Source organism: Rousettus aegyptiacus, unplaced genomic scaffold (genome assembly GCF_014176215.1).
Source record: "Rousettus aegyptiacus isolate mRouAeg1 unplaced genomic scaffold, mRouAeg1.p scaffold_m13_p_8, whole genome shotgun sequence".
Classification (NCBI taxonomy): domain Eukaryota; kingdom Metazoa; phylum Chordata; class Mammalia; order Chiroptera; family Pteropodidae; genus Rousettus; species Rousettus aegyptiacus.
Window position 1 is genome coordinate 92,998,608 of NW_023416311.1, and position 13,693 is coordinate 93,012,300.

General features: G+C 42.3%; 1 protein-coding gene across 3 annotated transcripts in view; it reads right to left on the reverse strand.

Annotated features, from left to right (window-relative positions):
* Positions 1 to 13,693, reverse strand: part of RAI14 (retinoic acid induced 14) — a 124,933-nt gene that overhangs the window by 96,586 nt on the left and 14,654 nt on the right. For all 3 annotated transcript variants that reach the window (XM_036225838.1, XM_016142424.2, XM_036225837.1), the window contains one exon: positions 8,085 to 8,167. In XM_036225838.1, coding sequence (XP_036081731.1) covers positions 8,085 to 8,120 — 36 coding nt within the window. In that variant the 5' untranslated portion in view covers positions 8,121 to 8,167. Of the gene's footprint in view, positions 1 to 8,084; positions 8,168 to 13,693 lie in introns of those variants that run through there.

The following is a 13,693-nucleotide window of genomic DNA, read 5'->3' on the forward strand; positions in this document are numbered from 1 at the left end:
CCTCAAACTAGGTGATTTACACAATAGAAATGTACTGTCTCACAGTACATCTGGAGGCTAGGAGTCCAAGATCAAGGTGTCAGCAGGGCTGTGAGGTAGAATCTGTTGCATGCCCTTCTAGCTTCTGTTGGTCTGCTGGCAATCTTTGGCATTCGTTGGCTTATAGAGGCATCACCCAGATCTCTGCCTTCATCTTCACGTGGCATTCTCTCTCTGTGTCTCTTCACATAGTTGTCCCTCTGTGCCTGTCTCTGTGTTTAAACTTCTACTTTTCATACAGACAGGGGTCATATTTGAATAAACCCACCCTAATACCCTCATTTTAACCTGATTACCTCTGTAAAGACCATACTTCCAAATGAGATCACATTCTGAGGTACAAGGGGTTAGAGCTTCAATATATCTTTCAGAGGAAGGGTGGCAATGAAACTCATAACACTGAGTTCACCTTCTTCAGTATCCATTCCTTCTTCCCCTTGAGGTTTAGTTGGTTTCCTGGCTGCCAGGTAGAGAAAATGTTTTCCCTGCCTCCCTTGCAGCTAGGTCAGGGCGTGTGACTAAGTGCCAGTCAGTTCCACGTTGAGGGCAAAGATTGTATTCTGTAAGGATCACGTCCTTTAAAAGGAAAGATGTTTGTGTTTCATTCTCCCTCTTTCTGGTTCCTTAAAACTCGAATGCAGAATATGCAACAGGAACAACACCCTAGAGCAGCGCTGTTCAAAAGAATTAATTAATGTGAGACTTAAGCCATGTTGAAGTTGCCAGTAGCTGCATTTAAAAAAAGAAAAAGAAAAAGAAACAGGTAAAATTCATTTACATGTATTTATTTAATCTAATATGTCCAGAATATGAGCACTTCAATGTATAATTACAAGCTTTTAAGATATTTTACATTTTTTTCCCTTGGTGTAAAGTCTTTGAAACCTAGTGTGCATTTTACGTTTACAAAGCACCTCCATTTGGACCACCCACGTTTCAAATGCTGAGGACGCGCATGTGGTGCTCGGCCCCTGCAGTGCCCAGTGCAGCTCTGGAAGGTGGCAGCAGAAGGTCACGAAGGGCCCTGGGTCCCTGGAGGCATCCAGGGGCCAGTGCCATCCTGCTGGCCCTAGAGCACTCAGCACTTCTATTTGAGAAGAAAACAACTTCTATCCTATTTGATTTCAGGGCATTTTGTTATAATAGCTGATCCTATACCTGAATAAATATGCCCACTGGGACCCCGCAGAAGGAGCTTGCAGCCTCCCAGTTATGAAACAACCCTCTGAAGAACAGACCGCTTCATGAGTTCACACTGGCTACCATGAAAACAACCTCGAAAAGCACAGCCTGAATTTGAAAAATTGCCATAGAAACATTCTCAGCATTGGGAAATACATCTCAGAAAAAAACCATCCAAAAAGCATACGTGGTTCCCTCAGGCTTTTCTTTTTCTATTCTCACATTATCAATCTCTACACTCCCCGGCCAGCTGGCCCACTGGACAACCCAGGAGGAAAGAGGAGAGGTAAAGACGATGGATCATTTGGCCCCCAGAGAAAATAGAAAATGAAGCCATTCCAGGCAGTGCTTCCCAAAAAGTGAAAATAGTTTTCATTATTGTGATAAAAAGTAATGACTAGATAATCAAGTTGATCAGAAGACACTGAATTTTCTCATTTAAAAGGAGGTAAGGAAAGTTAAAACTAGTCACTATTGTCATCTTTATAGACATGCAGGGCCTTTGGCTAATGCTGACACCTATTGCCATACCAATGAAAATAACCACCACTATACAGCAAAGATTTTTGGGTGGAAACCCAACTGAAAATCTCCACAGCGTGAATTCAGAAGCAATTTCTATTTCACTCCCAGGGAGAGGTTACAAGAATTTGTCAAGCCAAAAAACACCAAGGTTAGCAATAGTTTGAAATGATTAGGTGATTAATTTAGAATAAAGAGCTAAGAGGTAACAACCTAGATGATCCACTGCTGCATAGACTAGCAGATTTGCCCAAGTGTAGAGACCATACTGGTCTCTAGCTGCAGCTGGAATGGTATCAGGTTTAAAGAAGAATTATTAGAATCATGGTCTGGGGTAAGGAGAATGAAGCTGTGATACAGTTAGCCAGGAACAGGGCTCCACTCAGAAACAGATTTTTATTAGCATCTCTTCTCTCTTACTTTTAAAAGTAAAGTCTGAAGTACATTTGCCTCTCAGGAAATAAACAACCTAAGGTTTTCCAGATCCTTCCCCGCCAGGGGGAAGCACACCGATATTGGTGAGCTTTGCGACTCTAGGTATCACTCGTCATGATGCAAAAATCATTGGAACAGTCTCTACACTTAGGACAATGGGGTAGAATTTTTTTCGTGCAGTTTGAAGCTTTTAAGGTTCAGGAATGTGAATGCCCTGTCAGCAAGTGTGTGCGGTGCTTGGCAGTGCAAACTCTGGTGTCAAGAAAAACCAGGGTTCAGATGTGTGACTCTGAACAACTTACTTAAATTCCCTGGACCTAAATTTCTTCCTCTATACAATGTTATAACAATGGTCTTTACTCGATAAGAGTTTTATAAGTATCACATGGTAAAGAGCATGCAAAGGGCTCGGTACAGTGCCTGGCACATAGTAAACATTTAATAAATGAGAACTCTTCTCTTTATTTCTGGTGTAGTAGGTCAGCGATCAGTATGTATTTACTCTTGCTATTAATATTACGTATTAGGTAGTGACACCCACTAAACCATTGTGATACTCTGGTCTCACTCTATTAGACACTGAAAATACTCCAAAGGATTCAGGAGCTGAAGTCTATCTGGGTTCACGCTCAGTGGCAGACAGCCAAGGCTCTGGAGAAACTACTCCAGGATGGAAAGGCATGCAGGTATGTTTTAAATTGAACTGTGCCTATTCCCACCCCTCCCCCAAAATTGATAAGCTGAAGTCTTAAGTACTTCAGAATATGACCTGACCTGGAGCTAGGGTCTTTAGAAAGATAATCAAGTTAAAATGCGGTAATCGATTTGGGCCCAAATCCAATATGGCTGGTGTCCTTCTGAAAGATGGAAATTTGAAGCCAGATACACACAGAGAACACCATGCGAAAACGAAGGCAGAGATCGGGCTGATGCATCTACAAGCCAGTGACTGATTGCCAGCAAACCACCAGTAGCAAGGAGAGATGTGTACGGATTCCCCTTCACAGCCCCACAAGGAACCAGCCCCGCTGACACTCTGATCTCAAACTTCTAGCCTCCAGAGCTATGAGACAAGACATTTCCGCTGTTTAGGCCACTCACTTTGTGTTTGTGGCAGCCGTAGGCAACTGATGCAAGGTGAAATCAGGCAGCAAACAGACTGCCTATTTAAGAAGGGCTGACAAGACCTGGAAAATATGCGGCATGACACAAACCTGACCAAATTTCTCTCCAGAAGTTTACAAGAGTCTCATATCTCCACCCACAAAGGTCACCTTTGATGTATTTTTAAATTATGTCTATGAAAAAAAGAGGCTTGGCTTTACAATAGATTTGGCCAAGGCTCCTCCATCAATAGACCTGGATTTGAAATACTCTCATTTGTGTGTGTGTGTGTGTGTGTGTGTGTGTGTGTGTGTGTGTGTGTGTGTGTGTAGGGAGGCTTGGGCATCTGTAAAAACGTATTAGAAATGACTAAAAACTCCTTGAAAAAATACCTTGGCAGAGATGTGATTATTGACCTTCATGAGAGCTGTTCTCTAAACAGGCAAGAAATTCAGACTCCTGTCTGAGCAGGATGTGTCTGGTTCTTCAAGATTCACGGGTGTGTGCATTTCTTTGGCTGAAAGCTGCAATCGTTAGTAACTGCTGTGTCAAGAATACCATCAATTTAATCTGTCATGGAGCCAGCCATTTTGAATTGGCTGCTTTGATTCTTTTTTTTTTATGGAATGTCCGGTGCTTTCCTATTACAATGGAAAAACATAATTGGGAACAAATCTTTCATAAAATTAAACATACGCCCACAAAGTAAACTCTGAAGGTCTCGATCATGTTTGAGAGGTATGTCTCAAGATTTGTTACAAAGATCTTTCAACCCCATTTCCCATCCGTCAACCTCCACCCATTTCACTCAAGGCACTAAAAATTGGCATTTACAAAGAAATTCCAGAAGCCTGAGCATTTTATTAGCAAAGGGAAATCCCAGACTTCTTGGCCTCATTTCTCATGATGACAGCTCATTTTTCCATGTGGAACCACGTACTAGTTGCTGCAAATATTTAAAGAGGTAAAGAAGTCACTTTCAAACTGTACTCATAAAAGATATAAATAATGACAATTTAAAACTGTGCTCATTTTATGAGCATAAAAATCAATTATATCCATTTAAAAAATGAGAATGAAATATTTATAGTCTTCTTAGTAAAAGACTCAAAACCATGTCACTCTCCTGGGCTCCTGAATGAAGTATTACAATGTCACATGTCAATTTTTTGAGACAGAGTCTACCCACTGTGCTACATGGCTGGTTCCCCTGCATTACCTTCTTCTCCCCTCCTGACCCTCCTTCCACATCCTACCCGCCCTCTACCCGAAAGAAGCCCCACCTCCGCAAAGCTCTCTCGAATTTTCCCACTTTCAGTGATTCACCCCTCTCCGAAAACCTACAGCACCTACCATCCAGACTCTGCAATTTAACAACTGGTTGACACCATTCTGAAGGTCCCTTTACTATCGCCATTCTATGCGATCTGTATATTTGCCTTAATTATTTCTTGAGTGTGATTCTTCTCCTCCCGCTTCAGTTTGTTAGTTTCTTAAAGACAAGAACCATACTTCGCATTCTTCTGTCTTCTCTCTACTATCTAACTCAAGTTCATGGATGCCCAAAATAAAATTATAATGGGGAACGGAAAAATGCCCTCCGCTGTAGGACAAGTGTTTAGCTTCGTAACTGTCTGCGGCCTCTGTGGGTAGTCTGCAGGCTCCCAAATACATTCAGGGATTAAAGCAACTAGATCAGGACATTTATCTGACCACAGTCCACAGAACGAGGTTCAGTCCCCTATTACACTCACATAATCCCGCCTTTGAGGTGGTAGCCATCTAAGTGTTCCAGAAAAGACACTCGGATTAAATCTCTGCCCACATGGTGGTCCTGGGGTGGCAGAGTAACCTGAAGCCCACCCACGAGGGTGGGGAAGGAGCTCCTTTGGGCCACTCTTGTCCTTTTTCACTCCTGGGTTTTGCTCTCAATGGCCACCAGCTGATCAAGCTGCAGACCTCCCCGACTCAGGCTGGCTGAAAAGCGATCACGCCGGCGGGTCACCTGCCTTCTCTTTGTGAAAGCACGAACATGATCTGCTGTCTCTCTTCTTCCTACCCCCCAGAAACACAAAGAACCCTTTCTTCCTGCTTCTCCTTTCAGCCTCACACAAAGACAAGCAGCAGGAAAATTTGATGGCTGATGGTTTAGGTTCCTTCTTTGAGGAAGACCATTCGCTTCAGATAAAGATTATAATTTGGCACATTTAACGGAATATAAAAGTTTAAAGTTTGTTTTTCTTGTAACAAGTGATTACATATACATACACAAAAAATTTCAAACCAAAAGGCACACATCGAAAAGCAGCCCCTCTTCCTACCCACTCCCAGCTCTGTTTCCCTCCTCAGAGACGGCGACTGTTATCAGATTATTCTGCCCTTCGGACGATATACACTCTTCCAATCCCACTTTTTATCGTGGGTTTCTGATTAAGAGAAAGGAATAAATATTTATGAAGCATCTCCTAAGTGCAAGGTCCTAAAAGGCGAGTTTTACACGAGCACCTTTAACCTTCATAACAACTTTGTGAGGCTAATATTTTCTCCACTTCTCAGGGGAGGAACCCGAGGTTCAAGAAAGGTAAGAGATTTGCTCAAGGCCACACGCCTAGGTCCAAAGTCGCTTTTCCACGCTGCTGCCGGGATTGCCCTGTTTCGTAAACTCAAATCTCCAGCCAAATTCCCTCTCTCGGGAAACCTGGGCTCTGGAATCGGGTGACTCTGGCACAAAAACTGGTTGTACAGCTTAGAGCTCGAAGGAGCCAGACGAGTTACTGTGCCTCCCTAGGTCTCAGTCTCTTCATCTGTAAAATGAACCTAAGGAGAATACCTGCCACAAAAGGCTGTGGCAAGATTCAACGGTTTTGCATAAAGAACGTGGCACAGCACCGGACATAACAAATACTCCGTAATGCGTAGTTACTACTATCACATAGCTGATGAAGAAACTGGGTTTGAAGTGGTTTTCTTTTTCTGTTTTTATTCCCCCGCGTTAGGCTGTACAGTGGTGTAGTTCTGAGAAGCACTTTGGGATGAGGTTGGGGAGCCATTTGATATTTTCTGGCCCCATTATACCAATTTTTTTGTTGTTGTTCTCTTTCCTTAAAGCTTACTCTTCCAACATTTCTCCTCTTAGCACGAACTGCCAAACTAACAGCCTTTCTACTGCCAAACCCCAGAAGCTTTTAATAGTATTATTACCGTGATTTTTTTTTATTGTGGTAATAGTTCAGTTTTTATTTAAAGACTAGATTCCAGCAACACCCTCCCTATTGTCACCAGTTTTTAATTCTTAAACCAAAAGTTTATGCACCTATCATTTCCCCCTGCCTTTATTCATATATCATGCAACTCCAGACTGCTTAAATCTTGCTAAAATAATCTCAACTTGCATAAATGGAAGCTACCCAAATTCCCTTGGCATAGAAACGACATTTGCTAACCTGGTCACAGAATTTGCAAACCCGGATCTGCTCAGCTGGGCAATATTTTCCATTTAACTACCTTCTCCTTCTTAACGGAAAGCCAAATGAGATCTGTAGGACATAGTATCATATGGCCAGCAGATGACGAGGTTGAAGGGGATTTTTTCAGGAGAGTGGCAGAAGGAAAGAGCGAAGGAAGTAGAGAGTCAAGGCTCTCACTGGCCAAAGGCTAGTTGAATGACATTGGCCAAGTCACTTCACACTCTCTGAGTTTTGGTTAACTTACCTGAAGAATGAGGTGAAACCAGCTTTGTTTTAAAAGCCCTTTCTAGCTCTAACTTCCTTTAAGCAAGACAAGATTCTGCAGTCATCCCACAAGCATCTTCTCTAGTCTGGGTCTTATCATGGCAGTAAGTTATATGTCATGATGCAGCCTCAGGAGATAAGCTTCAGCCAAAAGGAGGTGTGTATGTATGACATGTTAGCCGTAAAAGACACAGCCTCCATTTATTGCAAAAATGTGGTTGTGCCAAGATGTCATATAATTCACAGCAAAGCAATAAAATCCAAGTTCACCTTTAATTATCCAATGTTAAATGATAACCAAGCAAGGCTATTATAAAGGTGACATATCTAGAATTCCATCGGATACCCATCTATGAATTTCTCCCATTCAATAATTCTACTCGAAGCATCTGGAATGCAGCTAGTACAAGACTGGAATCTCAGCAGGGTTTATGAAGCGACCTTTTGTTAAAATATCACCGAGTATAATCCTGCTGCTGTGTTATTTTTTTCCATTTTCCCTTCTGGAAGACATAGTTTCATAATGCTGACATCACAGCTGGTTCCTCCAATCCGAAGTCTTTTAAGATCGATAACAAACAAGTAAGAACCCCAGGAATTCAGGGGGAGTGAAGGTGCAGGCAGCAACAGATGTTATTATTTTACCATAAAAGCCTTAGCAGTTAAAAAGAGCTCCCTAAAGCTAAAGATGAACCATGCGAGTATGCGATTCCTTCACCAGTCTCATGAGAGGAGCTTCCTCTAAAAACGACATTCTGAATCAGATTTGGGAGATTTAGAAGTGCTAAGGATTTTACTGATTCCTTTCTTCAAGATGTTTGACTGTTCCTTTCACTACAGGGCACAGACTCCAGGGATTTAAATATGTCCGGTTTGAAAGCTATACACACAAACAGCAATGATCCCGGAGCATGCCGTTCACGAAAGCCACCCCGAGCGGGGCCCGGAGTGCTCGCTCTAGTTTGTGTAGTTGATTAACCCAGCGCCTTATCAAGGCAAGGGTGGAGGACCGCGCGTGCAGCTTCGGGAGCACGGCCGGCGCGGCGGGATGGTGAGTCACCGCGTACTTACGTCGCTCTTCCTGAACTTCGCTTTCAAGCTCTTCATGTTTAGTCCATTCACCTTCCAAAGCTCTAGAGGAGACTTTTCAGCACCTAAGCGGAGAAAGAAAGATATTAAGTATCTCAGGTTTCCAAACAACACTGCAGACATCCCCCTTGATTGGTTCACAATGTTGGGCCCTGGGCAGGAGATCGGGGCTGAGTTAGGAAGGTGGTCGGAGGTAAGAGCTGTGACGTGGTAATAAAAAGAATGTATGTTTATCCACCCATGATATTACTCCCTGGAGCCGTCTGACATTTTTAAGTTAACCAAATCTTTAAATTTACCTCAACTTTCCAAACATTAAAAGTAGAACAAGTTTAACTCACTGCTTAACCGTCATTGTACAAAACACAGTTATCTGTATGCCAAACTAATAGCTCTACAGATCCTTCATGCGACGATGCTACCATCCACCGCCTTTTGAAGGGTCACCACAGTGAAAAATGATAACGACGACAGTTCATATTCCAGATGCCACACATTCCCTATTTATTTTTCTCAGTGTGGTTTCGTTCCCCCCTCTAAACGCACAGGGCAGTTAGTAAAACGCCAGGAACAACAAAAACTCCCTCAGCAAATACCTCATTCCTCAGGAGGCCACTCTAAACAATGAAAGACTCCCAGGTCCTTGTGGGACCCGGCCACTCCAAGTCAGAGCTGAAAAAGTCCTAAAGAATCACCTGACTTAGAAGGAGCCTATGGTCCCCTGGAAAGTAAATGTAATTTTCTTAAATGCATATGAATTTTTTTTTTTTCCAGAGAAGAAATTTCCTAGTTTTCACTGGATTCTGCGAGGTGGTTGTCACCCGTCAAAAGTTAAGACTCTTGATTGAGTCTAAGCCCCTCGTTTTCCAGAGGTAGAAACGGAACTTCCAAGAAGTTAGGGAACCTGCCTATACAGCCACGAAGTCTGTTTATGTGATGGAATTCAGGACCAGACCCCAAAGTCTGATAGCTGAATGCTTTCTCCACTGCCTTCCAGCTTGAAAGCTAAAACCCAAAACCAGAGCCCCGTGCTAATATGTAGTATGGACGTAATCCTTTTCATTCTTGAGCCTGGAAAATGTACAGAGTGTGGAACCTTTGCTTTTAGGTCAAAAAGGCAAGGAAATCGACATGGAAGTTTGCATCACATGTGATCATAAGTGCTTTATAAATGTCACTTCAGGCCTCGACTGACAGAAAGTGAGAGTGGGTGAACTTTAACAGTTCTATCCATTTGAGAACTAAGAAATAGTGGTCATGCATTTACCATAGCTGACCATTATCTTTCCAAAGCTTTTCAAGGCCGACTCCTCTTCCTCCACCATCCTCACCATTCTGGACTAAACTGACCTGAAGAACCAGAGTCGGGGAAATAGAAGCAACCGCATGGCTGTGTTCCTGCCGCCCCGTGTCCTTTTGGCTGCCTCCACAGGTCCATGGACTCTGTGGCTTCTGACGTGTTTACTTTCGTTATTGCCGCTGCCATCAAGCAGGGCCCTTGGATGAATGGTACAAAAACCCACTCATCATAAAGCACTTCGATGACATTACTCTGGAGGCCGCACTTTTACTGAGGACTCTCTGTGGTCCCTTTCAATCTCCCCAGCGTGGTAAGTAGAAGTGGCAAAATATGCGTTGCCTTGGAAACTGTATACACTATAATTAAACCTTATTACCTGCCAAGCATTTAACTACAGAGAAGGCTGTGCTGGTAGCTGAACAGCAAAGTGCAAACTCCCAGGCAGTATTTCTCAAAGTTGGCCGCTAGTCAATCTGAATCAGAAGGAGGTGGGGACAGTTTTCTAAATGCAAAACCCTAGTTCACATCCCATGGAAATTGAATGTCAGGGAGCAGGGCCCAGAAATCTCCTTGGCTGAATCTTTGCACGCTGAAGTTTGAGAATCTATAATCGAGGTAGATGGAACAGGCAATACACTTGTTGGAGTTGCACTGGTTTATAAAACAGCCCTTCTTCACGTCAAAATAAACTGCCTTTTGATGAATCCAAGTATACACAATGATTATCAGATATTCCCAGGCTGCTAATGGCTAATGGTCCTCCACCAACTATAACTAGAAAATGGAAAATCATCCTTGGATTTCAATTCCTTCTATCTACCCTTTAGGTGAAGTGCTAATAATTAAGGAAAAAGGTCAAATCCATGCAGCAGGAAAGGGAGACAAGAGAAGCCAAGGCCTGGATAATCCACAAGCTGCGTAGCCCACCAAGGTGGAATGACCCAAAGCATTCCTATGGTCATGGAAGGTCTTAGGCAATGGTGAGATTTGTTTGTATTAAGTGTAATATAATGAACACAGGGCTTCCTTTTGGAGTATTGGAAATGTTCTAAATTTATTGCCATAATGGCTGCACAACCTCTGACCATACCAAAAACCATTCAATTGTACACATAAAGTAGGCAAACTGAATAGGATGCGAGTTATATCTTAACAAAGCTGATTTTTAAAAAATAGCTTAATAACTTCCATTACCTTCCCAATCCTTAGAGTTAGAGGAAAATTCCAAGTTAGAAACCTCTGTGCTGACTGAAAAAGAACTTCAAAGGAACGAAAGTTAGATTTTCTTTATTGAGCTATTTCTATACCACGATCCAACCGATTCAAATGGTTAATAAAACAGTTCTTCTCTGTATCCTCAAACTATTCCTACATCTACCCACCCTCACCCCCACACATGATCTAATGGTTCTTCTGTAAAGCAATGCTGCCAATTATGTCAGCACAGAGAGGTCTCTTGGAGCCCCAGACAGGTGTTCTGATTCTGTAATCAGAGGTGAGGCCCAGAAATCTGTAACTTTTTTTAACTCAAGCGATTTGGATGCTCAACTACATGGAGAAACCACTGTTCTAGACTCAGTGATACCATACCTATAACTGACACTGTCATTAAAAATAATCTAAAGACATTGTATAAATAGATATGATAGATCAATAATACATTTCAGCATTAACTGTGCTTGAATCTTTCACAATATTAGGGGGGGTGAGTGTTGGAAAGTGGGTGGGGAAGCCTCTACACTCTAAATCCCGGGAGAGCACCTAGCTGGTTACCCATGGCACAAAAAAACAATATTAACTAGCAAAGGTAATGGTAGCTAGCTGTATATACATGCACATTTTCCTGAGTCACAAGAACATATTCGCATCTAAGACACCATGCCACCAGATTCGAGGGCAATGGTTTAAAATAGCTCCCTCTGAATGACAGCAGCATTAGAGGTGCAGAGTAAATAACAACGTCCTCTTCCCAACTAGTCCTTCCATCATGGAACATGGGACACTTCTACGAAGTCCTCAGCAACACCCAAACACTAATGTGCACCCCAGACAGGATTTCAGGACTTTTTCTTCCAAGTTAAAAAAAAAAAAAAAAAAAAAAATCAGACTTAAAATCCAAAGAACTAAAGAAAAACACCAAACAAATAAATGTAAGGAACTAAAATTCTCTCCTTGCCAGCATCTACCTCTTCCGATGTACTCAATTGTTATTTCCTCAGATAACAATCTCTCTGTAAAAAAGATGGGATTTTAACCAAAAGCTATACATACACTAAATTCCCTCAATCTGGCAAAACACATTCTGTCAAGGGTCTCTCCAGACCAACTACCCTCCCACCCCCCACCCCCCATAAAGATGACACAGCATCTCATGTCATCCAAACTGAGGCAGAAGCCTCAAACAGAGCTGAGCCTCCACCTGTGTCACTGCCCCTGGAACAAAGAACATTAAATGGGAAACGGAGGCAAATGAACACTGTTCCCCTTCACCCAATTTACTTTATCCACTGCAGATTTGTTCTTGTTTTAGTAAGAGAAATTTTAAACACATAGAGACATTCAGGTTATTGGAACTCTGGACAGACAGTAGGGAGGATATGAGTAGAGACCGAGAACATGACTAGAGAATGGTCCCAAACCATCTCATTAGGTATCAAATACTGCAGGAATTCAAAGAATGAAAATCTTTGAGGGCTGGGAAAAAATCAGAAGTCTTCATAATAGGGGCAGGCTTCTAACTAGCCTTTAAAGGAAACACACGATTTGGGTAAGCTGAGGAGGAACTGTCAGCCCGCCCCCACAAAGCGGTGCACGACCACCTCAGGTCTGCCCAGCAAGAGTCAGACATTGTTCAGTCTCTTTAAGGGGTCACAGCCTTTACACCTCACCATCGACCTCAGTAAGTCTCTCCTTGGTCCCACCTGCTGCACAACATAATGATTAGGTCTCACCAGGTCCGTATGAAGGCACGAACAAGTTAAAACATCAATAAGTAAAAATTCAACTCAGTGGGCCTGTGAAGTCTTACCAGGGGGTCCCGCCCTTTCTGCGGGCGGCCTCTCCCCTCTCTCATTGCTATGCTTCTCATGCAGCACCTCCCGGACCACAGGCTGCACTGAGCCAAGGGAGCTGACCATTCTGAATAACGGAATGTGAGAGTCAGCAGAGAGCGAGGATCATCAAATAGAAACCCTGGGGGTCAAAGGTACAAACGTCCAGTTATAAAATAAATGTCAGAGGGATATAATACACTGAATAGGGACTAGAGTTAATAATACTGTATGGCGCATTCAAAAGATGCCAAGAGATCTTAAACGTTCTCATTACAAGAAAAAAAGCATTCTGTAACTATGTAAGGCGACCGATGTAGTTTTAACTACACTTTGTTGTGATTATTCTTCAGTTCTTAACAAATATCGAATCACTATGCTGTGCACCTGGAATTAATATAATGTTTGTATCAATTATACCTCGATTTTTTAAAAGTGTTTAGCCATTGAAATTGTAGAATTTCTTCCACTGAAGAATAATCAGAGAAGTCATAAATTTTATCCAGAGACAAGAGATTCACAAACTTTACTAAAGTGGTTTTAGTGAGACACGGAACATAGCTGCTTAATGATTACATCTTAGGAGGTGTATTTATTCAGCAAACTAGATACATATGAATAAGCGCATGAGTGAACAAACAAGCAAAATTTACGGAGCATTAATTATGGGCTGGGTGCTTTCATATCTCATCTTTTGTGTGAATTAAGGTAAAGGTGTGTTCAAGATTGCCCAGGCGATAAAGAAAGGAAAAGTCAAGAAGAAAAAAGACATAAGCAGTTAGTTGCATTTTGGCAAGGAAGCCTTTCTAAAATACCTTAATATCTTATTTTTCTCAAAGAAAAAAATAACCACATTCTTTTTATGCCATAAATGTCACTCAGATATCGTACCATAATAATCATGCAGTAAAATGCTCTTGAAAACATCAGTTTCCTTCCCTGTAGTCACAACTTGCCTTGATCCGGGGGATGCCATTTCTTTTGAGGAATGAATACACCATTCTTCTTTAAAAATAAGATCAGCCATCAACCAGGACCAATCTTGGTCGGTGAAGCAGTAAGAGCTGGCAGCACTGATACAAAACTGGCCAGGACTCAGGACTCCTGCATCATTACTACCTGGTCTGTCAAATCTGCTACTCACAGGCTCCAACAAGCCCACCGGAGCAGAGCCCCGAGACGATCTCCCGCCCTAAATCCACCCAATTTAACAAGCACGGGTTTAATCAAAGCAAGCTAAC